General features: G+C 41.0%; 1 protein-coding gene across 6 annotated transcripts in view; it reads left to right on the top strand.

Annotated features, from left to right (window-relative positions):
• The window catches only part of CRYL1 (crystallin lambda 1), a 168,404-nt gene extending 166,966 nt beyond the window's left edge, over positions 1 to 1,438 (top strand). For all 6 annotated transcript variants that reach the window (XM_037527363.2, XM_054701442.1, XM_054701440.1 and 3 more), the window contains 2 exons: positions 337 to 443; positions 803 to 1,438. In XM_037527363.2, coding sequence (XP_037383260.1) covers positions 337 to 443; positions 803 to 916 — 221 coding nt within the window. In that variant the 3' untranslated portion in view covers positions 917 to 1,438. The remainder of the gene's footprint in view (positions 1 to 336; positions 444 to 802) is intronic.
• The last annotated feature ends 24,184 nt before the right edge of the window (positions 1,439 to 25,622 follow it).

Genomic DNA, 25,622 nt, shown 5'->3' on the forward strand with positions numbered 1-25,622 from the left:
GAAAATGGGACTTTAATGTGATTACAGCAAACCCACAAGGAATCCAGGCTGCCTGAAGTATCCACTCAGAGGCAGGGGCAGAAGTAGAATGGCAGGTTTGAGGGACCCTTGCTTTTCAGGATGTTAAGGTCTGAGAGCAAGCTTAAATAGTAACCCAAGGCTTTCCCATGCCTGCGCGTGCGGAGGGAGCACCCCAGCTTCCACCTTCCTTGATCTACAGGGAGGAAAGAATGGAGTAAATCTGACTCTGAGCAGGACTGTCCCATAGGTTTCTTAGTTTGAAATTATATGGCGTTCTTGCTGATGGTGTGGATTCTTGTTTTTGCGTGGTTTCAGGCATGGTGAGCTACTGTGACAGATACAGCGAAGGCATGAAACGCGTGCTGAACACTTTTGGGCCCATTCCAGAGTTCTCCGGGGCCACAGTGAAAAAAGTTCACCAGGTACGCAAACTCGCTGCAGAGAGCTGTGCTCCCAGATGGAGCGCTGTGCACAAGAGAGTTTGTATTTGTTGCAAGGACCTTTACCTTTGATTTTTATGTTTCCGCATTCCTAACTTTGCCTTTCTACAGTTCTGTTATGTCACCAAGAGACTTTAAGAACAGTGTGGCCAATGAACTGGTAATTCATTTTGACTTGTTTCTGAGCTGTAAGTCTTCCTGGGTTTGGAAGGCCTAAGTTATTGTGGATTTACTCTGCTACTTTAGTCTTCGAAAGCATATTCACAGTATTTATAAATACAATGACAGCAACACTCCTGGTAAATAATTTCCTGTACTTGTGTCTTTTTTCCTCTTTCTAGGCCTTATGCATAAAGGTTCCTGATGACCCCGAGCACTTAGCGGCCCGAAGGAAGTGGAGGGACGAGTGCCTCATGAGACTTGCCAAGTTGAAAAGCCAGATGCCGCCCCTGTAGAATTTCTTGTAATACTCCCGTCACTGGAAGTCCTAGTTGGCAGATATTTACGCATTTAATCAAAGTGCTCAGAAATAGGGTGCAGCCACAGTCGTGTTTAGCATGCAGATTGAGCCTGATTGCCACCCAGTAGGTGCATGGTGGTGGAGGCTGCATGGCCTTCTGGTCCCTTCTGATCATCCTAAGGCCTGGGTGTCACAGCAGCACTGGGGTGCTGAGGGCTGTTGATCCCTTGCCACCTGGACAAGACAGACAGCAAATAGCCTGAAGATTTCCACCTTTTCTTTCCAGTGTGATTACATATTTAATAGCCAAAGATTATAGTTTCATATTACTTTCATCTGTGCCAACTGTTTTTGCAATTATTTTCTAATCCCTTTCTGAGTACTCTGTGGCTCTACAATTATGAGGCAAATACCTTTAAGTTGTTGGTGATTAGAGGGATGGAGAGAATAAAATTACTTGATTCAGAGAATAAAATTACTTGATTCCGTAAAGATGTCCTTTACCTTCTGATCTTTCAGGATTTGATCCTGATGATAGATAGATCTTAGAGTGACCTTGATGAGTGAGTAAAAAGCAGATACCGTGTTTTAGGTCCTTTGTATGTTATTCAGTTAAAATCTACCAGTTTTGGCCAATGTTTCCCAAAGTCAGTTCCACAGTGGAACTGCCTAAATGGAACTGTGTCAGATGTGTTTGAGAAATGCCAATAGGGGCATCCTGTTTTGGGCATCTTCACATTTCTGTTAGTAAATGAAAAGACCCAAAGTTCTGCAGTACAGATACCTGCTTAACTTTAACCCAATATCCCATTATCTTCTTTGACATGGAACCTTTTCACAGAACTCATTCCCAAAACCCTATATGGAATAGCAGTACAAGTCCCCTCTACCCCTTAAGGCCAGTGTGTCACAGTCAATTGATCATTAGATAACAGTTTCCAGCTCAAATGACATTGAAGCCTTTCAGTTTCAGGTGACTAACTTCCCAGCTTTCTTCAGTAGGGAGATATCTACTCACATGGTCAAGGTTATGATGTTGCTGGAAGTGGCATCTCTGATGGGGAACCGTGTGGAAATGGTAATTGGGCTAACATGCACATATACACTCATCTATCACTTTCATTCCTTCCAAAAGTTTTGTTGAGTGACTGTGATGCAACAGACACAAAACAGGCCCCAGACTTTCTGAAATTTACTGAAAGACAAAATGTTAGAATAAAATAGGACTACTGACCCAGAGGAATCATAAATAGGAGATCATGACTAACTGTCCCTGATAGTGCCCTAGGAAACCTCTCAGTAGGCAAACTTTGAGCCCAGTCTTGAGTAACAAGTAGAAATTGGTCAGACTTTCTGGCAAGGGAGCAGGCCAGGAAATGGGTCCCTGAGGTCTCAAGTCAAACCCAATGGAAGGGAGGTTAAGTGAGATCCAGATGCTGTAGACACCCCTCTGGTTAGACCTCACCTAAGGAAGAAGAGCCAAAGGGATATGGAAGACAGGAGTGACCAATCAGGCCAGGGTTTCAGAAAGTTTATTCTGACAACCGAAGGGACTCACCTTTGTGGTCCAGGTAGGACTGATTGGGGCAGTGAATTTAGAAAGCATCCTGGGCTAGAACTGACAGTAATGGGATGGCCACCTGAGAAGTTGATTTCAGAGCCTCTGAGTTACCACTGTATGCAACTATGCAGATGCTGATGCCATCTAACAAGAAAAAGAAATTAGGAGGAGGGGCAGGAAAATTGAATGTTCCAAATACTAAAAAAGATAATATGGCCAGACAGAATGAGGTTTTCAGCTCTAAAAAGGATCCTTCTCTTCATATCATTAAGTTTTAGGCACTGCTTATACTCTAATGGTTCCCTTTCTCCTTGCCATTTATTGATGGGTGTTTCACTGAGCCATAGACCATACACTAAGCTTATCCTCTCAGCTTCTCGCTCTTCCTTTCTCTTCAACACACTTGACACTCTTGTTTTCTCATAGTCATCGAATTAGTCTCAGTGCCTGCCTGATTCCTTTTCTACTAAGACCATGAAGGCCATCCACAATTCCCAGACCCAGGTTTGGAGTCACCGATATGAAGACAACTAGGCTGGGGGATCATAGGGTGCTGCTGGAGGCTGCATGCAGCCTGTTGGTTTCATGATGTTGAAGAACCATGGTAGTACCAGAGTGCCTCAGTGGGCCCACTGGGCCAAGGGAAAAAAAAAAAACAGTGCTCTTCCCTGCAGTGGTGTGGTAGGGACAGTAGGGACAGCTTGGAAGTGCATTCATTTACATGTTTAAATTTTCTTTTTTCCACTTTTGCTGTAAAGTACTTTTTTGTGAGTATCAGATCTGTTCTGAGAGAAATTTGGTGGTTCTGCTTGTAGTAATTACAATGTATAACGAGGAAAAGTCAACAAAGGGGACCATCTGGAAAACTCACAGGGAGCCCAGCATTTCGATTCTCATATAAGGGCTGAAAAAAGTAGACATTTTAAACTTGAGAACAGCAAAGAGCACATTTGTGGCTCTGGACCCATCTGCAGGAAGAATGTTCTAGAAACAGCTGGATCACATACCCAGGAGAGCCAGGTCTGTGAGTGTAACCTCACATAACGCCCAAGCAACCATGTTTTCTAGAGACAAATTTTAGCACTTAAAGACAGGCAGCTTAAGCTTGTGGGGCAGCCACTTAGAACCACATAAGATCCAGTGGTACCCCTTTAGTAAGCCATTAGTAAGCCACCTCCCAAGGACCAAAAGCTCTTTTTTGTTGTAAAGATCAGGGCAGCACTCAAACCATTAGTCTCTCCAAATGCTAGCCTGTTGGTGGCAAACAGGTCTTATCTGACATTTGGGTGGCAAAAGTACTACACAGCATTTTATTCTCCCATCACTCCTCGTATCTGAACCATGAAGTTCCATCAACTCTACCGCCAAAGAGACATCCAAGTCCATCCCACCCTCCATGTTTCCCTCCTGGTCAACAACAGCATCAAGGCGCCTGTGTTACTGAAGCATCTCCTACTGACACCCAAAGTCAGCCTGTGTCCCTCAGTCCCTTCCAGGGTCCAATCTCGCCTGCCACAGCCTCTGTAATTCTTAAGAGTTGAGAACAGATTTTACATCCAAATGAGTGGGTGGGTGGGGGGGGAATAAAAAGAATATTTCATAATACATGAAAGTTACATGAACTTCAATTTTTTTTTTTCCACAAACACATCTTATTGGAATATAGCTGGGCTCATTCATTTGGTATTACCTATGACTGCTTTCAGGCTACAAGGCTACATGGAGTAGCAACAAAAACAGGTGAGCAAAGCCTGAAATATTACTATCTGGACCTTTGCAGGAGAAGTTTACCAACATGATTCCATTGGGCAGCCGGTGATTTTTCCAGACTGCAAAGAGATTAGATTGCACCATTCTTGGGGCCTCCCACTGCATTTGAATTAAATTCTGACCTAGCTTTTCAAAGTTCAGGTGATCTAGCCCCACCTCCCACTCCAACCTGCTCTCATCCAGTTCTTCTCCTTCACACACTGCCTTCCCATGGCTGTGGTTCCTGCAACAGTTGAGTGCAGAGCCTGGCCCTGTGCTTTCTGACTATAGAATCCCTTGCAGATTGGCACATGGCTATATCCTTACAGTTTATGTTCCTCAGAAAGGCTGTCCATACAACATGAAGCAACATTCATGGACACACTTTTTCATCACTCAATTTCATTCTCTGATGAACACTTAACACTCCTTGGTATTTTACTTTTTCATCTATTTAGTTACTCTTTTTTTCTTACTTTTTTCCCTGACTTAGATCACAAGCTCCATGAGGGCAGGGATCTGGTCTTTTCTCGGACTATATCCTTAGGCCCAGGATGATAGGACTTCAAAGACTGTTGAACAGATGATGGCATTGGTGACTTGGCATATTACCAGCCAGGTCTTGAAGGGGAACCACAGGGTCCTGTACCTAGTAGGCATCCCTGTGCAATATTGGGGTTCCTAGCAGGCATTACCCACTCCAGCAGTCTGGGACCATTCAGCAACTTACAAATACTGAAGCCTGGCAACAAATGAAACCAGGTGGGAAAGACCCAGAGACATTTCTTCCATGCCCTGGTCTTGATAATCATACAGAAGTTCCCAGAGAGAGAGAATGTAGTGTTGACAGTATCAACCTTTTCAATGTAAAAATAACATAAGCTTATGATGAAAGTCATAGTACAAAGAAAACTATAAAAAAAGAAATTTAAGAGCACCCCAAAATACCATGCTTAACATTTCAGTGTATTTTTTTTTTCAGGAGTTTTTAATGTAAAAAACAAGGGTGGTTCAACGTCAGAAAATCAATCAGTGTAATTCACCATATCAACAAAAAGGAATATTAAAAACTGTAGGATTGTATCAGTAGAATGCTGAGAAAGCAGCCATAAATGATTCAGCATCCATTTATGATGGAAATCTTGAAAAAACGGGGGATAAATGGGACATATCTTAGCATAATAAAAGCCATACACAATATAACCATCCATCAATATACCCAGTTATCATCCATCATTCTTCAGGTTTTGTTTTTTTTTAAGATTTATTTATGCATGCAAGAGCTAGGGTGTAGGCCAGAGATGCAGGGGATGACAGGATTCACCAGAGCCAGAGTGGGGAGCAGAACAGACAGATCTACTGAAATACACTGCTGAGGGGAACAGTGGGAGAGACAGGAGAGGTCTGCTGTGCCATGTGTGCAGCTGCCTGGCCGGGGATCAAACTCGTGCTGTAGTGGCTGCGGATATGTTCATAGTACTAAGACTTAACTTCTGTGCCACCAGGGAGGCCCCCTATCATCCATCATTCTTTTTTTCTTTTTTTTGATTTATTTATTTTAAATATTTATGTATGCATACAAGAACTGGGGTATAAGCCAGAGGTGTGGGGTGGTGAGAGGATTCACCAGAGAGAGTGGGGAGCAGAACAGGTAGATCTACTGAAATACACTGCTGAGGGGAGCAGCAGACGAGGCAGGAGAGGTCTGCTGTGCCATGTGGGTTTCTCCCTGGCCCACCGGGATCTAATTCATGTTGCAGTGGCTGGCGCTAGCTCAACGGCACTGTCTTTAACCCCTGCGCCACAAGGGAGGCCCTCATACATCATTCTTTTTTTCTTTTTCTTTTTTTTTTCTTTTATATATTTTTTAAATCATATATCATTTTTGCACAATGTATGCATTTTCATCTTGATTATAGGATCCTACTCCTTTTTCCTCCCAAATCCCCCCCCAAAATGGTTAAGAACTGAAAGCCTTTCTGCTAAGATCTGGTACAAGTCAAGGATGTCCACTCTCACCACTACTAGTCTACATAGTATTAGAAGTCCTAGCTAGAGCAATTAGGCAAGTGAAAGAGATAAATGAAACCAAATTGGAAAACAAAGCTATCATTAGAATTAAAGTCATACTACAAAGAAAACCATAAAAAAAGAAATTTAAGAGCACCCCAAAATACCAAGCTTAACATATTAGTGTATTTTCTTTCAGAAGTTATTTATTTGTTTATGCAAGCACTGGGTACAGCCAGAAGCATGGGAGGGTGAGAGAATTCACCAGAGCCAGAGCAGGGAACAGAACAGACAGACTGATGAAATACAGTGCTGAGGGAAGCAGCGGGCGAGACAGGAGAGGTCTGTCGCGCCATGTGGGACCCTCACTGGCGGCCAGGGATCAAACCGGCGCTGCAGAGGCTGTGGGCAGTTTTGCAGCCCAGCGCTCAACCACTGCGCCACCAGGGGAGGCCCTCTTTCAGGAGTTTTTAATGTAAATAGCCACATGTGAGCTAACGTCCTGTTTTCCTTCCGTGATAGATCAATATTCTTTTTCTATGTTATGTAGACATAGATCACTCTATATTCAAGATTCCAAGACTGGAATGGCATGTCTCTCCTCACAAGTTCCATGTTATCAACCTTTACTATTTTTTATTTTATTTTTTTTTATAATAAATTTTATTTTTATATTCCCCATACAATTGCAACCCCCCATTCTGACCCCAATCCCTCCCCTCCCGCCCCCCACCCCCTAAAAGTGTCTCTGGTTCATAGTTTTTTGTTGATTTTGATTTTCACTTTCTTATAGTTATTCATTTTCCTGGTCCCTTATTTAAGTTTTCTAGATTCCTGCTATGAGTGAGACCATCCGGTATTTTTCTTTTTCTTTTTGGCTTATTTCGCTGAGCATGATCCCTTCCAGTGCCATCCATGTTGCTGCAAATTGCATGTGTTTATCTTTTTTGAATGCTGAGTAATAATCCATGGTATATATGTACCACATCTTCTTGATCCAGTCATCTATTTTTGGGCATTTGGGCTATTTCCAAAGCTTAGCTATTGTAAACAGTGCTGCTATAAACATAGGGGTTGAGGTGCTCTTTGGAATGGATGTTTCTGTGTCCTTTGGGTAAATACCTAGGAGTGGAATTGCTGGATCATATGGAAGCTCTATGTTTAGTAGGTCCAGAAATCTCCACACAGCTCTCCATAGTGGTTGGACCAGTTTGCACTCCCACCAACAGTGCAGGAGAGTTCCTTTTTCTCCACACCCTCGCCAACATTTGTTGTTGCTAGTTTTTTTAATATGTGCCATTCTCACAGGTGTAAGATGGTATCTCATGGTAGTTTTGATTTGCATTTCCCTGATGACAAGTGATGTTGAACATTTTTTCATATGCCTGTTGGCCATTTGCATTTCCTCTTCAGAGAAGTTTCTTTTTAGCTCTTCTGCCCATTTTTTGACTGGATTATTTTCTTTGTTGTTGTTGAGTCTCATCAGCTCTTTGCAGATTTTTGTGATCAGTCCTTTATCATTAGTGTTGGGTGAAAAAATGTTCTCCCAGTCAGTGGGGTTTCTTTGTTTTTGTTATTGTCTCTTTTGCTGTGCAGAAGCTCTTTAATTTGATGTATTCCCAGCTGTTTATCTTTGCCTTCACTATCACTGCTTTGGGTGATGTGTCTGTAAAGATGTCTTTGATATGCAAATCACGTAGTGTTTCGCCTATATTTCCTTCTATATATTTTATTGTTTCAGGTCTTATGTCTAGTTCTTTAATCCATTTTGAGTTGGTTTTTGTGTATGGTGTGAGGTAGTGGTCAAGCTTCATTCTTTTGCATGTAGCGACCCATTTTTCCCAGCACCATTTATTGAACAAACTTTCTTTGCTCCAATGCATAGTCTTTACTCCTTTGTCAAAGATTAGTTGACCATAAATCTGTGGGTTTATTTCTGGATTTTCTATTCGATTCCATTGGTCTGTATGTCTGTTCTTGTTCCAATACCATGCAGTTTTGATGATTATGGCTTTGTAGTATAGTTTGAAGACTGGGAGTGTGATGCCTCCATTCCCTTCTTTCTTTTTCAGGAGAGCTTTGGCAATTCGGGGTTTTTTGTGATTCCATATGAATTTCATCAATAATTGTTCTATTTATTGAAGAATGACATTGAAATTTTGATTGGAATAGCATTGAATCTGTATATTGCTTTTGGTAGGATGGCCATTTTAATAATGTTTATTCTTCCAATCCATGAGCAGGGGATGTCTTTCCATTTCTTTGTGTCTTCTATTTCTTTTAACAGTGTTTTATAGTTTTCTTTGTATAGGTCCTTTACCTCTTTTGTTAGATTTATTCCCAAATATTTGATTTTTTTTGTTTCAATAATAAAAGGGATGGTTTTTTTGATTTCTTCTTCTTCAGATTTATTGTTTGTGTATAGGAAGGCTACTGACTTTTGTGTGTTGATTTTGTATCCTGCCACTTTACTGAACTGATTGATGAGTTGAATTAGTTTTTCTGTGGAGTTTTGGGGTTCTCTATGTATATTATCATATCATCTGCAAATAGTGATAGTTTGACTTCTTCTTTCCTATTTGGATTCCATGGATGTCTTTCTCTTGTCTTACTGCTCTGGCTAGGACTTCCAATACTATATTGAAAAGCAGTGGTGAGAGTGGGCATCCTTGTCTTGTTCCAGATCTTAATGGAATTGCTTTCAGCTTTTCACCATTGAGAATGATACTGGCTGTTGGATTGTCATAGATGGCCTTTATGATGTTGAGGTATGTTCCTTGTATCCCAAGAATTTCAAGGGCTTTTATCATGAATGGGTGTTGCACTTTGTCGAAAGCTTTCTCAGCATCTATTGATATTATCATATGGTTTTTATATTTCTTTTTGTTGATGTGTTGGATAACGTTGATTGATTTTCAGATGTAAAACCATCCTTGTGTCCCTGGAATGAATCCTACTTGGTCATGGTGAATTATCTTATGGATACATTGTTGGATTCTGATAGCTAAAATTTTGTTGAGGATTTTTGCATCAGTGTTCATTAGGGAGATTGGCCTGTAGTTTTCCTTTTTTGTGTTGTCCTTGTTCGGTTTTGGTATTAGTGTAATGTTGGCTTCATAGAACGTGTTTGGTATTGTCTCTTCCTTCTCAATTTTTTGGAAGAGTTTGTGAAGGATAGGCACCAATTCATCTCTGAATGTTTGGTAGAATTCGTTTTTAAATCCATCAGGTCCTGGGCTTTTGTTTTTGGAGAGGTTTTTGATTACCATTTCAATTTCGCTGCTTGTAATTGGTCTGCTTAGGTGTTCTATTTCTTCTTTATCTAGCTTTGGGTGATTGTAGAGTTGTAGGAATTTGTCCATCTCCTCTAGATTGTTGAACTTGTTTCCATATAACTGTTCATAGTAGTTACTGATTATTCTTTTGATTTCTGCTGTGTCCGTTGTGATTTCTCCTCTTTCATTTCTGATCCTGTTTATTTGTGCTTTCTCCCTTTTTTCCTTTGTGAGCCTGGCAAGGGGTTTGTCTATTTTATTGATTTTTTTGAAGAACCAGCTCTTGGTTTCAATGATCTTTTGGATTGTTTTTTTAGTTTCAATTTCATTTATTTCTGCTTTGGTTTTTATTATTTCTTTTCTTCTACTGGTTTTGGGGTTTTTTTGTTGTTCTTTTTCTAGATCTTTGAGCTTTGAGATTAAGTTGTTTCTTTGAGTTCTTTCTTGTTTCTTGATGTGAGCTTCTATTGCTATGTATTTTCCTCTTATTACTGCTTTTGCTGCATCCCATATATTTAGGATATTGGTGTCCTCCTTGTCATTCAATTCAAAGAATTTTTTAATTTCCTCTTTGATCTCCTCATTAGTCAGTGGTCTTCCAGTAGTGTGGTTTTTAGTCTCCATGAGGTAGGAGAGTTCCTTGCCTTCTTTTTATGGTTTATTTCTAGCTTGATGCCTTCATGGTCAGAAAAGATGGTTGGTATGATTTCAATCTTGGTGTACATGTTGATGTTTGTCTTGTGCCCCAGTATGTGATCGATCCTGGAGAATGATCCATGTGCGCTTGAGAAAAATGTGTACTCCATTTTTTTTGGGTTTAGTGTTCTATAGATGTCTGTTAAGCCCAAATGCTCTAGGTCCTTATTTAGAGCTTTAGTTTCTTTACTTATTTTTTGTCTTGTTGATCTATCCATTGTTGATAGTGGTGTGTTGAAGTCTCCCACTACATATGCGTTTTCTCTGATGTCTGTTTTCAGAGAGGACAACAGTTGTCTGATATATTTTGGTGCTCTTTCGTTTGGTGAGTATATGTTAATGAGTGTTATTTCTTCTTGAAGTATTGTCCCTTTGATCATAATGTAGTGACCGTTGGGATCCCTTTTTATTTTTTTGAGTTTGAAATCTGTTTTATCTGATATAAGTATAGCTGTTCCTGCTTTCTTTTTTGGTCCATTTGCTTGTAGGATTGTTTTCCATCCTTTAACTTTGAGTCTATTTTTATCTTTTGTAGCTAAATGTGTTTCCTGGAGACAGCAAAAGGTTGGGTTTTGTTTCTTAATCCAGGCTGCAACTCTGTGTCTTTTTATTGAAGAGTTTAGTCCATTTACATTTAGGGTTAATATTGATATGTTAGCATCTGTATTTGCCATTGTGTTTGTCTTTCCTTTGATTTTATTTATTCTTTTAATATCTTTTTTTTTCCTTGCCTTCCTTCGTTTTTATTCGTCCCTCTGAGGTTCTGGCTTTATGATTCCTTGTAGTATTTTTTGGAGTGGGGGTTTATTGGTAATGAAGTTCCATAGTTTCTGTTTGTCTGGGAAGGTCCTTATTCTTTCTTCATAGAGGAAGGAAAGCTTTGCGGGATAGAGTATTCTTGGTTGACATCTGTTTCCTTGGAGTCTGTTGACTATGTCCTTCCACTCTCTCCTTGCCCGTAGTGTTTCTTCAGAGAAGTCTGATGTCAGCCTGATTGGTTTTCCTTTGAATGTTATTTGTTTCTTCCCTCTTGTCAGCTTCATTATTTTTTCCTTGTCCTGGATTCTTGGGAGCTTCACTATTATGTGTCTTGCTGTATTTTTCCTTTCGTCATGGAAGTTTGGTGTTCTTCTTGCTTCTTGTATATCAATTTTCAGCTCCTTCTTTACATTTGGGAAGTTCTCTTCAATTATCTCCTGGAATATTTTCTCTGTTCCTACATCTCTCTCCTCTCCTTCTGGTATTCCTATAACTCTTATATTTCCTTTCCTCATGGTGTCAGAAGTTCCCGAAGTCTTTCTTCATTCTTTTTCCTTCGTACTTCTCCTTCCTTTTCTGTTTTGGTTCTTTTTATTTCTGTGTCTTCAAGAGTACTTATTCGTCCTTCCATTTCATCTATTCTGCTTTCATTGCTTTTCCCAGAATTCTTTAGTTCTTCCATTAATTCTTTGATCTCCTGCATTTCTTTTACTTCCCTCTTTAGGGACTCAATTTCATTCTTCTGATCGTTGATTATTTTTCCCCTTATCATTGTTTTCCTTTATGAGTTCTGTCATTTTTTTTAATCATGGCAATTTTAAATTCTCTTTCTGGAAGGCTCAGAAGTTCTTCCAAGTTACTGTCGTTGCAATCTGGGGGGTGGTTTTCTTTTTGTGGTGTGCTGCTTCCCTGAGGAGTTGCTATGTTTCATGTGGTTCTTCTACTCCCTACTGTCTGTTTTCTAATTTGCCGTATGCGTTGGGACACTGTGTTGCTGGGACTGGCCCGCATCTTGGGTGAGCTTCTCTGCTCCCCTCTGGCTCCTCTGGGAGCCATCTGTCAGTTTCAAGCAGTCTTTACTGAAGAACGGTCCCTCTTCTAAAATGCCGATGTGGGGACACACTCCCCTGTGCTCCTGGTCTGCCCCGGCAGTGGGTTCCCTCTCCCCCTCTGGGCTTGGACTGCAGGCCAGAGGTGTTCTGGTGTGGGCGAACTTCCCCGGCTCACCTCTGGCTCCTGAGGGAGCCTTCTGCAGGCAGTCTTTACTGAAGAAATGTCCCTGTTCTAAAATGGCAATGCGGGACACACTCCCTGCGTGTCCAGTCTCAGGCACACTCTTCTGCGTGCCTGGTCTGCCCCGGCTTTGGGTACTCGCTCCCCCTGTGGGCTCAGACTACTGGTCGGCAGGGGCCCGGCTTCGCTAACTTCCCAGCTGGCCACTGGCTCCTCCAGGAGCCTCTGCTGGTTTCAAGTTGCTAGGTGGCGCCAGAGATCTCTCCTAGAGCCCTTGGGGAGCTGTTTTTTTTTTTTTTCACCCCGTGGGACAGGAAACAGAGCGGGAATGGTAGGGTAAACCTCAACGGCTTTGGGGTGCTGTGTCTGCCTTATGCCCCACCGTCGTGGAGAACCCACGCCCCGAGTTTTGTGCCCCGGATCTCAGTTCCAAAGCCCTCAGGTCCAGGACGCGGGCTGTAGCCCAGTTCAGTGTCCACAGAATGGCATCTTTTGCACCCCACTCCCGTGCCTGGGTGCCTGGTTCCTGGATACTCAGTGAGGGACTTTCACCTCAGTGAGGGTCTTCGCGCGCGTTTCCCTGCAAGCGTAGGTCGCAGGCGCGGGGTCCTGGGCAGCCGTGATCACAATCCGCGTTTGCTTTTCAACCGCGCTGCTTTTCCGCGCTATCCCGATCCCGATCCGCGTTTGCTTTTCCAGCGCGCCGCTTTTCTGCGCAAGCTTACCGGCGGGCCCGGGGCTGTGTGCTGGTCCTGGCCTCCTCCTGGGGGTGGGGGGTCTCTGTTTAATGGCTCCTGGAGCTCACCTCCGCGGCGAATCCTGCAGGGTTCTCCGCAGCTCTCGTTCACAGGGTGTGGTGGCTGCAATAGTTCCTTTCCACTCCCAGTCCCGCTTGCTGCGTAGTTTGTTCTTTTTTTTTTTTTTAATTTTTTTTTTTTACTATTTTTTTTTAATAGAGGCATGTTTTATTTATTTATTTATTTATTCATTTGTTTGTTTTTGCTTATACATGCACTGGGTACAGTCAGAAGCGCGGGAGGGTGAGAGAATTCACCAGAGCCAGAGCGGGGAGCAGAGCAGGCAGAAGGACCAAAGTACACTGCTGAGGGGAGCAGCGGGCGGCAGGAGAGGTCTGCGCGCCATGTGGGACCCTCCTCCGGTGGCTGGGGAGCAGCTGGGGATCGAACCGGTGCTGCAGAGGCTGCTGGCAGCTTCGCAACCCAGCGCTCAACCGCTGCGCCACCGGGGAGGCCCGTAGTTTGTTCTTGTTGGTCGTTTTAGTTTGTTGTTTTCCTCCTCTCTGCTGGTCGGAGAGTGCCGACTCTGTGGGTGGGGGAGGAGAGCAGGGTTCTGTGCTTTCCTCCCTTCTAGTCCTCTTTTATGGCAACTTTCTTCTTCGGGTAGTTTGCTGGAGTCACCCGTTTATCTTCCATGTCCCAGTTCTCACTGGGACCTGTCGCTTTTCCTCCCTATTAACTTTTTTTAATGGGAGATCTTACTCGCAGAGTCTCCTCGCTGCCATGTTGCTCCGCCCTCTATCAACCTTTACTATTAAAGAAATATCTTTTCACATGACCTACATGTGGAGTATATGGTCAGAGTCTGCCTCCATCCTCCTTGGGGCCACAGATTTGTCTCAGCCTGAGTCTATCAAGCCTGACAGAGGAATATTAAGCCCCACTCACTGGAACTTGGAGCTCTCTATCAATAAGGAGATGAAATCTTCCATGTCTTTGTGATTGGATTTAGGATAATTTTTCTCTGGGTTTATTTTATGTATTAAACTGATAAACAATACCTGGCCTTATGTGTAAAGACTGCTGAGTGCCAGCTATATAGCAGCTAAGGTCTCAGTGCCAAGGATACAAAGAGGAAAAATGTAGACTCCCTATATTTTAGTTTCTGTCAGTTCTGAGTGCTTGGGCTTCTCTAGATGTCTTGGCTACATGCATAAGCTTCACTGATGGTGATATTTTACACCATACTGATAGAACTTTCTTGCTTTTGTTTTTAAGAAGGTGAGCACAGGTCTTATATCTAGTTCTTTAATCCATTTTGAGTTGGTTTTTGTGCATGGTATTAGGTAGAAGGAAATATAGGCAAAACACTACATGATATGCACGTCAAAGACATCTTTACAGACACATCACCCAAACCAGTGATAGTGAAGGCAAAGATCAACAGCTGGGACTACATCAAATTCAAGAGCTTCTGCACAGCAAAAGAGACAATAACAAAAACAAAGAGAAACCCCATCAACTGGGAGAACATTTTTGTACACAACACTAATGATAAAGGACTGATGACAAATATCTACAAAGAGCTGATGAGACTCAACAAAAACAAAGAAAATAATCCTGTCAAAAAATGGGCAGAAGAGGGCCTCTCCGGTGGTGCAGCGGTTGAGCGCTGGGTTGCCAAGCTGCCCGCAGACTCTGCAGCGCCGGTTCGATCCCCGGCTGCTCCCGGCCACCAGAGGAGGGGCCCGCATGGCGCGCAGACCTCTCCTGCCGCCCGCTGCTCCCCTCAGCAGTGTACTTCGGTCCTTCTGCCTGCTCTGCTCCCCGCTCTGGCTCTGGTGAATTCTCTCACCCTCCCGCGCTTCTGACTGTACCCAGTGCTTGTATAAATAAATAAATATTAAAAAAAAATTAAAAAAAAATGGGCAGAAGAGCTAAAAAGAAACTTCTCTGAAGAGGAAATGCAAATGGCCAACAGGCATATGAAAAAATGTTCAACATCACTTGTAATCAGGGAAATGCAAGTCAAAACTACAATAAGATACCATCTCACACCAGTGAGAATGGCACATATTAAAAAAACTAGCAACAACAAATGTTGGCAAGGATGTGGAGAAAAAGGAACTCTCCTGCACTGTTGGTGGGAGTGCAAACTGGTCCAGCCACTATGGAGAGCTGTGTGGAGATTTCTTGACCTACTAAACATAGAGCTTCCATAGGATCCAGCAATTCCACTCCTAGGTATCTACCCAAAGGACACAGAAACATTAATTCCAAAGAGCACCTGCACCCCTGTGTTTATAGCAGCACTATTTACAATAGCTAAGCTTTGGAAACAACCCAAATGCCCAAAAATAGATGACTGGATCAAGAAGATGTGGTACATATACACCATGGAATAATACTCAGCATTCAAAAAAGATAAACACATGCAATTTGCAGCAACATGGATGGAGCTAGAAGGGATCACGCTCAGTGAAATAAGCCAAAAAGAAAAAGAAAAATACCGGATGGTCTCACTCATAGCAGGAATCTAGAAAACTTAAATACTGGACCAGGAAAAAGAATAACTATAAGAAAGAAAATATCAAAATCAACAAACAACTATGAACCAGAGACACTCTATGGGGGTGGGGGGTGGAGAAAGGAGGGCTTGGGGTCAAAATAAGGGGGTTGTAATTGTATGGGGAATATAAAAAATAAAATTTAATAAAATGTGAAAAAAATAAAATCAGACATAGAAACTTAAAAAAAAAAAGAAGGTGAGCACAGTACAAATAAAATAGTGTGGAGGAAAAGGTACATAGAAGATAAGTGCTGACAGCTAATAAACCCAACATCCTTAATCCTCCTTTTTGACTGACCCACTCCATAGTAACTGGATATCAGCCAGATCTTCATGGATTTGTACATGTACTTCCTTCCCAAGTTTTTGGGAAGTTTTCCTGTAGTATATCTTTGAAAATTCTTTGTTCCCCCTCTCTCTTTTTCTTTTGGGAGACTTTATGATACCTTTCCTAATGAAGTGGGATAGTTCTTGAAGCGCTTCTTCATTTTTTCCCCTGCATATCTCTCTCTCACCTTTTTTACATTATCTTCAAGTTAATTGATTCAATCCTCCATTTGATCTATTCTGCCTCCATATCTTTCTCTAGAATTCAAAAATACTCATCTATTGGGTTTTTATATCTTGAATTTATGTTATTATTTAAATCTTAAACTTCCGTTTCCTGTTGGTCATTCATTTTGCTGAGTATTTTTGTTTATCATTGATCATCTCTTCTGAATTTTCTTGTATCGTTTTGACTTGCTATCTGTATTTCTTCCATCTCTTTCATTTTCTTTTTTACAGCAATTTTGAACTCTCTAGCAAAAGAGAGATGAAATCCTCCATGTCTTTGTGGTTGGATTTGGGAAAATCATTCTCTTAGTTCTAGCAGCTCATGGTTCAGGTGCAGTGGAGCATGCCTTTAGCAAAACAGTGCAATGGAGTGTGAGCATGCGTGGCACCACTGTACCTATTTCCCTACTACCACACTGTTTTGATGGCCAACCAGTGCAAGGCAGGATAGGAATCAGGTTTTGAATCTCATGCCAGTTTTGAAAATGTGCCAATCAGATTAGAAACCTTGCTAACACTGAAAGCCATGGAAAGCAGGGTAGCAGAGAGCTAACAAATCATTGGGAACAGGCATACACCACAGTTTGGGCTACTCAAAACCCCACCTGATAACAGTGACTCGCAGCAGTTCCCCAGAAAGCACCATTTATCCTGGGCCCACCCTCCAGTGCCTTGGGAACTGGCATATGCCCAAATCTAAGCCACAAAGGACTCTGCCTGATAGCAACCCCAGCCATCTAGCAGTGAACAATCCAGTCCAGTGTGGGAAGGGTGTAGGATGCCTTGAAGAGGCCAAGCCCACAGCAGTGAGATCCTAAAATAAACGTGGAGAACAAATCACACAACGAATGGCCTCAGGAGAACAAATAACACAACAAATTCCAAAGAATGCTTCACCACAGAAAGAGAAGAAATATCCAGAACTGAATCACAAAACATGGAAGAGTTACTTCCAGTATCAGATACAGAATTCAAGCTTGCTATCATAAAGAAATTTGAATAACTAGGAGAAGCCACAGAAAAGCAGATTAACAATAGGCAAGAAAGTTTAGAAAAGCAAATGACAGCCCTGAGAAAAAAATTGAGGAAAAGAAGATTGAAAATGATACTCTAAAGAAGGAGATAAAGGAATTTCAGAGTTAAAAAAAAAAACCAAAATAATAAAAGAGATGAAAAATACTATAGAAAGCTATAGAAGTAGAATAAGCCAAATGGAAGAGTGAATCAGTGACTTGAAGATATAAATTTATGAAGAAACAAGTTGGAAAAAGAGAAAGAGAAAGATGAAGAAAGGAAAAAGATGAAGAAATACTTTGTGAACTAACACTGAAGAAAAACAATACAACAATAATGAATATCCCAGAAAGGGAAGAGAGAGAACATATTTTTAAAAGGAACAGAGAATGTATTTAAAGAAATAACAGAAGAAAATGTCCCAAACCTGGAAAAGAAAATTGATATACAAATCAAGGAAGTATGGAAACAACCCAAATGACCAAAAATAGATGACTGGAACAGAAGATGTGGTATATATACACAATGGAATATTACTCAGCAATCAAAAAAGATAAACTCATGCAATTTGCAGGCACATGGATGGAGCTGAAGGGATCATGCTCAGCAAAATAAGCCAGAAAGAAAAAGAAAAATACCGGATGGTCTCACTCAGCAGGAATTTAGAAAACCTAAATAAGGGACCAGGAAAAAGGCTAATTATAATAAAGAAAAAAATCAAAACCAACAAGTAACTATAAACCAGAGATATACTACCAGGGTGGGGCAGAGAGGAAGGATTAGGGTCAAAATAAGGGGGTGCAATTGTATGGGGAATATAACCAAAATGAAAATGCATACATCATGCAAAAATGAAAATGATATAAGAATTATAGGAAATAAAATATATTAAACATTAAAAAAATAAAATAAATAAAAATTAAAAAAAAACTAAAAAAAAAAAAAAAGAACCATCAGGGTACCTAAACAAAATGAGACCAACAGTAAGACATATAGTGGTGAAACATTCAAGAGTTCAAGACACGGGCCTCTTGAATGCAGAGTTTAAAGTCTCAGTGCTATCAAGTTATTGCCAGCCCACTGCAACATGATTTCACCCCCCAGCCAGGGATCTAATCCACATGATGCAGCAGACCTCTCCTGTTGTGCCCACTATTCCCCTCAGCAGTGTATTTCAGTAGATCCACCTGTTCTGCTCCCCAGTCTTGTCTCTGATGAATCATCTCACCCCCTGCACCTCTGTCTGGACCCCAGTTCTTGCATGCACAAATCTTAGAAAAAAAAAGAAGAGTTCAAGACAAAGAATATTGAGGAAGGTTAGCAGGTAACCTATAAAGGAACATAGATCAGGCCTAACTTCAGCCTTCTCAGAAGAAGCACTGCAGGCAAAGAGAGAATAAAATGATGTGATTGAAAAACTAAAAGGTAAAAACTGCCAACCAAGAAGCCTGCAAGGCTCCCCTTTACATATGAGGGAGAAATAAAGGCCTTCTTATGTAAAGAAAAACTGAAGGAATTTGTAAAAACAAGATCTTCTCCTCAAAGAAATATTGAAAGTAATTGTAGTAGTGAAGCCAAATGGAGAAAAATACAAAAAGAACTAAAAAAAGAGAATAGATAAAACCACAGAACTAAAGACTGAATGGCTACAGACTTTCAATGTCAATAATCACAGTTAACAGACCAATTAAAAGACACAGAGTATCTGGTTGGGTTAGGAAACAGAATCCAACCTTCCACTGTCTCCAAGAGACACACCTGAGCTCCAAAGATAAAAATATGATCAAGGCAAAGGAATGGAAAACATACCCCCAAGCAAATGGTATCCAAAGGAAAGCAGGATAGCTATACTTATATCAGACAAAACAGATTTCTAGTTAAAAAGGTAACAAGAGACAGGGGTGAACATTACACAATGATTAAGGGAATGATATATCAGGAGAAAAGAACATTCATCAACATATACTTGCCAAATGAAGGAGTATCAAGATATATTAGGCAAGTACATAAAATATCTTCAATAAAATCTTAGCAAACCAAATCCAACAATGTGTTAAATGAATTACACATCATGACAAAATGGGACTTATACCAGGGACACAAGTGTGTTTCAACATTAGAAAATCAATCAATGGGGGGCGGAGCAACATGGCGGCGAGGAGACGCTGCGAGTAAGATCTCCCATTAAAAAAAGTTAATAGGGAGGAAAAGCGGCAGGTCCCAGTGAGAACTGGGACACGGAAGATAAACGGGTGACTCCAGCAAACTACCCGAAGAAGAAAGTTGCCATAAAAGAGGACTAGAAGGGAGGGAAGCGCAGAACCCTGCTCCCCTCCCCCGCCCACAGAGTCGGCACTCTCCGACCAGCAGAGAGGAAGAAAACAACAAACCAAAACGGCCAACAAGAACAAACAATGCAGCAAGCGGGACTGTGAGTGGAAAGGAACTATTGCAGCCACCACACCCCGTGAACGGGAGCTGTTGAGAACCCTGCAGGATTCGCCGCAGCGGTGAGCGAACGGCTCCGGGCGCCATTAGAGAAGAACAAAGACCCCGGGAGAGGCGCACACAGCCCGGGCTGCCGGTAAGCTTGCGCGGGAAAGCGGCGCGCTTGGCGCTCTTGAAAAGCAAATGCAGACCGGGATCTCGGCTGCCCAGGTACCCGCGCCTGCGACCTAGGCTTGCGGGGAGACCCGTGGAGGTCCTCACTGAGGTTAAGGTCCCTCCCTGAGTAAGCAGGAACCAGGTGCCCAGGCACGGGAGCGGTGCAAAAGGCGCCATTCCCGCGCCACTGAGCTGGGCTACAGCCCGCGTCCTGGAACTGAGGGCTTTTAACTGAGACCCGGGGCACGAAAATTCGGGGCGTGGGTTCTCCACGACGGTGGGGCACAAGGCAGACACAGCACCCCAAAGCTGTTGAGGTTTACCCTACCATTCCCGCTCTGTTCCCTGTCCCACGGGGTGGGGGGGTCGAAAAACAGCCCCCCCAAGAACAATAGGAGAGATCTCTGGCGCCACCTAGAGACCAGGAAAAAAAAGTCACTAACACCCCATAGAACAGGAAATTTCTTAAGACTGCTTGAAAAGGGCAGAAGGCTTCTGGAGGACCCAGTGGCCAGCCGGGAAGTTAGCCCACCCCACGCCAGGCCCCTTCCGACCAGCAGTCTGAGCCCACAGAGGGAGCAGGCACCCACGTCCGGGGCAGACCGGGGGCGCAGAAGAGTGTGCCTGAAACCGGAGGCGCAGGGACAGCATCCCACTTCGCCATTTTAGAACAGGGACATTTCTTCAGTAAAAACTGCCTAAAACCAGCAGAAAGCTCCCCCAGAAGACAAAGATGGCTCCTGGAAGAGCCAGAGGGGAGCGGAGAAGTTCACCCAAGATGCCAGTCAGTCCGAGCAACACAGTGTCCCAATGCATACGACAAATTAGAAAACAGACAGTAGGGAGTAGAAGAACCACACGCAAACTAACAACTCCTCAGGAAAGAAGCACACCACAAAAAGAAAACCACTCCCCAGATTGCAACGACAGCAACTTGGAAGAACTTCTGAGCCTTCCAGAAAGAGAATTTAAAATTGCCATGATTAAAAAAGTGATAGATCAGAAGAAGGAAATAGAGTCCCTAAAGAGGGAAGTAAAAGAAATGCAGGAGATCAAAGAATTAATGGAGGAGCTAAAGAACTCTGGGAAAAGCAAAGAAAGCAGAATAGATGAAATGGAAGAACGAATAAGTACTCTTGAAGACACAGAAATAAAAAGAACCAAAACAGAAAAGGAAAGAGAAGTACGAAGGAAAAAGAATGAAGAAAGACTTCGGGAACTATCTGACTCCATGAGGAAAGGAAATATAAGAGTTATAGGAATTCCAGAAGGAGAGGAGAGAGATGTAGGAACAGAGAAAATATTCCAGGAGATAATTGAAGAGAACTTCCCAAATGCGAAGAAGGAGCTGAAAATTGATATACAAGAAGCAAGAAGAACACCAAACTTCCACGACGAAAGGAAAAACACAGCAAGACACATAATAGTAAAGCTCCCAAGAATCCAGGACAAGGAAAAAATAATGAAGCTGACAAGAGGGAAGAAACAGATAACATTCAAAGGAAAACCAATCAGGCTGACATCAGACTTCTCTGAAGAAACACTACGGGCAAGAAGAGAGTGGAGGGACATAGTCAACAGACTCCAAGAAAACAGATGCCAACCAAGAATACTCTATCCTGCAAAGCTCTCTTTCCTCCATGAAGAAAGAATATGGACCTTTCCAGACAAAGAGAAACTCCGGAATTTCATTACGACTAAACCCCCACTCCAAAAAATACTACAAGGAATCCTAAAGCCAGAACCTCAGAGGGACGAATAACAACGAAAGAAGACCAAAAAAAAAAAAAAAGTTATTAAAAGAATAAATAAATAAAATCAAAGGAAAGACAAACATAATGGCAAATACAGATGCTAACATATCAATATTAACTCTAAATGTAAATGGACTAAACTCTTCAATAAAAAGACACAGAGTTGCAGCCTGGATTAAGAAACAAAACCCAACCTTTTGCTGTCTCCAGGAAACACATTTAGCTACAAAAGATAAAAATAGGCTCAAAGTCAAAGGATGGAAAACAATCCTACAAGCAAATGGGCCAAAAAAGAAAGCAGGAGCAGCTATACTTATATCAGATAAAACAGACTTCAAACTCAAAAAATAAAAAGAGACCCCAATGGTCACTACATTATGATTAAGGGGACAATACTTCAAGAAGAAATAACACTCATTAACATATACTCACCAAATGAAAGAGCACCAAAATATATCAGACAACTGTTGTCCTCTCTGAAAACAGACATCAGAGAAAACACATACGTAGTGGGAGACTTCAACACACCACTATCAACAATGGATAGATCAACAAGACAAAAAATAAGTAAAGAAACTGAAGCTCTAAATAAGGACCTAGAGCATTTGGGCTTAACAGACATCTATAGAACACTAAACCCAAAAAAAACGGAGTACACATTTTTCTCAAGCGCACACGGATCATTCTCCAGGATCGATCACATACTGGGGCACAAGACAAACATCAACAGATACACCAAGATTGAAATCATACCAACCATCTTTTCTGACCATGAAGGCATCAAACTAGAAATAAATCATAAAAAGAAGGCAAGGAACTATCCTACCTCATGGAGATTAAAAACCACACTACTGGAAGACCACTGGACTAACAAGGAGATCAAAGAAGAAATTAAAAAATTCTTTGAATTGAATGACAAGGAGGACACCAATATCCTAAATGTATGGGATGCAGCAAAAGCAGTAATAAGAGGAAAATATATAGCAATAGAAGCTCACATCAAAAAACAAGAAAGAACTCAAAGAAACAACCTAATCTCGAAGCTCAAAGATCTAGAAAAAGAACAACAAAAAAACCCCAAAACCAGTAGAAGAAAAAAATAATAAAAACGAAAGCAGAAATAAATGAAATTGAAACTAAAAAAACAATCCAAAAGATCAATGAAACCAAGAGCTGGTTCTTTGAAAAAATAAATAAAATAGACAAACCCCTAGCCAGGCTCACAAAGGAAAAAAGGGAGAAAGCACAAATACACAGGATCATAAATGAAAGAGGAGAAATCACAACGGACACAGCAGAAATCAAAAGAATAATCAGTAACTACTATGAACAGTTATATGGAAACAAGTTCAACAATCTAGAGGAGATGGACAAATTCCTACAACTCTACAATCACCCAAAGCTAGATAAAGAAGAAATAGAACACCTAAACAGACCAATTACAAGCAGCGAAATTGAAATGGTAATCAAAAACCTCCCCAAAAACAAAAGCCCAGGACCTGATGGATTTACAAATGAATTCTACCAAACATTCAGAGACGAATTAGTGCCTATCCTTCACAAACTCTTCCAAAAAATTGAGAAGGAAAGGACAATACCAAACACGTTCTATGAAGCCAATATTACACTAATACCAAAACCGAATAAGGACAACACAAAAAAGGAAAACTATAGGCCAATATCCCTAATGAACACTGATGCAAAAATCCTCAACAAAATTTTAGCTATCAGAATCCAACAATGTATCCATAAGATAATTCACCACGACCAAGTTGGATTCATTCCAGGGACACAAGGATGGTTTAACATCCGAAAATCAATCAACGTTATCCAACACATCAACAAAAAGTAATATAAAAACCATATGATAATATCATTAGATACTGAGAAAGCTTTCGACAAAGTGCAACACCCATTCATGATAAAAGCCCTTGAAATTCTTGGGATACAAGGAACATATCTCAACATCATAAAGGCCATCTATGACAATCCAACAGCCAGTATCATTCTCAATGGTGAAAAGCTGAAAGCAATTCCATTAAGATCTGGAACAAGACAAGGATGTCCACTCTCACCACTGCTTTTCAATATAATACTGGAAGTCCTAGCCAGAGCAATAAGACAAGAGAAAGACATCCAAGGAATCCAAATAGGAAAAGAAGAAGTCAAACTATCACTATTTGCAGATGATATGATAATATACATAGAGAACCCCAAAATCTCCACAGAAAAACTAATTCAACTCATCAATCAATTTAGTAAAGTGGCAGGATACAAAATCAACACGCAAAAGTCAGTAGCCTTCCTATACACAAACAATAAATCTGAAGAAGAAGAAGAAATCAAAAAAACCATCCCTTTTATTATTGAAACAAAAAAAATCAAATATTTGGGAATAAATCTAACAAAAGATGTAAAGGACCTATACAAAGAAAACTATAAAACACTGTTAAAGAAATAGAAGAAGACACAAAGAAATGGAAAGACATCCCCTGCTCATGGATTGGAAGAATAAACATTATTAAAATGGCCATCCTACTAAAAGCAATATACAGATTCAATGTTATTCCAATCAAAATCTCAATGGCATTCTTCAAAGAAATAGAACAATTATTGATGAAATTCATATGGAATCACCAAAAACCCCGAATAGCCAAAGCTCTACTGAAAAAAAAAAGAAGGAAATGATCACAAAAATCTGCAAAGAGCTGATGAGACTCAACAACAACAAAGAAAATAATCCAGTCAAAAAATGGGCAGAAGAGCTAAAAAGAAACTTCTCTGAAGAGGAAATGCAAATGGCCAACAGACATATGAAAAAATGTTCAACATCACTTGTCATCAGGGAAATGCAAATCAAAACTACCATGAGATACCATCTCACACCAGTGAGAATGGCACATATTAAAAAAACTAGCAACAACAAATGTTGGCGAGGGTGTGGAGAAAAAGGAACTCTTCTGCACTGTTGGTGGGAGTGCAAACTGGTCCAACCACTATGGAGAGCTGTGTGGAGATTTCTGGACCTACTAAACATAGAGCTTCCATATGATCCAGCAATTCCACTCCTAGGTATTTCCCCAAAGGACACAGAAACATCAATTCCAAAGAGCACCTGCACCCCTATGTTTATAGCAGCACTGTTTACAATAGCTAAGCTTTGGAAACAACCCAAATGCCCAAAAATAGATGACTGGATCAAGAAGATGTGGTACATATATACCATGGAATATTACTCAGCATTCAAAAAAGATAAACACATGCAATTTGCAGCAACATGGATGGCGCTGGAAGGGATCATGCTCAGCGAAATAAGCCAAAATGAAAAAGAAAAATACCGGATGGTCTCACTCATAGCAGGAATCTAGAAAACTTAAATCAGAGACCAGGAAAATGAATATAAGAAAGTGAAAATCAAAATCAACAAAAAACTATGAACCAGAGACACTTTTTGGGGGGTGGGGGGCGGGAGGGGAAGGATTGGGGTCAGAATGGGGCGTTTGCAATTGTATGGGGGAATATAAAAATAAAATTTATTATTTAAAAAAATAAATAAATAAAAAAAATAATTTGGAAAAAAAAAAAAAGAAAATCAATCAATGTAATTCACCACATCAACAAAAAGATTAAAAGCCATAGAATCTTACCCATAGATGCTGAGAAAGCAGTCATAAATGATTTGGCATCCATTTATGATGAAAATCCTTGGAAAAAATGGGGATAAATTGGACATATCTGAACATAATAAAAGCCATATACGACACACCCACAGTTATCATTCATCATTCTTAATGGTGAAGAACTGAAATCCTTTCTGCTAAGACCTGGTACAAGTCAAGGATGTCCATGCTCACCACCACTATTCAAAATAGTATTAGAAATCCTAGCTAGAACAATTAGGCAAGTGAAAGAAAAAAATTAATCGAAATTGGAAAACAACTAAAGCTACCATTACTTGCAGATGATATGATAATATATAGAAAACCCTAAAGACCACACAGAAAAACTAATGAAAACAGTAAACCAATTCAGCAAAGTGGCAGGCTACAAATTCAACATAAAAAATATCAGCTGCCTTCCTATATGCCAACAATGACCTAGGACAATAAATTCATCCCATTTATGATCTCATCAAAAAGAAAATCAAATGGACCAGTACAAGGGAAACTATAAACATTATTAAAA

This window comes from Talpa occidentalis, unplaced genomic scaffold, assembly GCF_014898055.3.
Source record: "Talpa occidentalis isolate TD23 unplaced genomic scaffold, MPIMG_talOcc4v2.1 talOcc4.5, whole genome shotgun sequence".
NCBI lineage: Eukaryota > Metazoa > Chordata > Mammalia > Eulipotyphla > Talpidae > Talpa > Talpa occidentalis.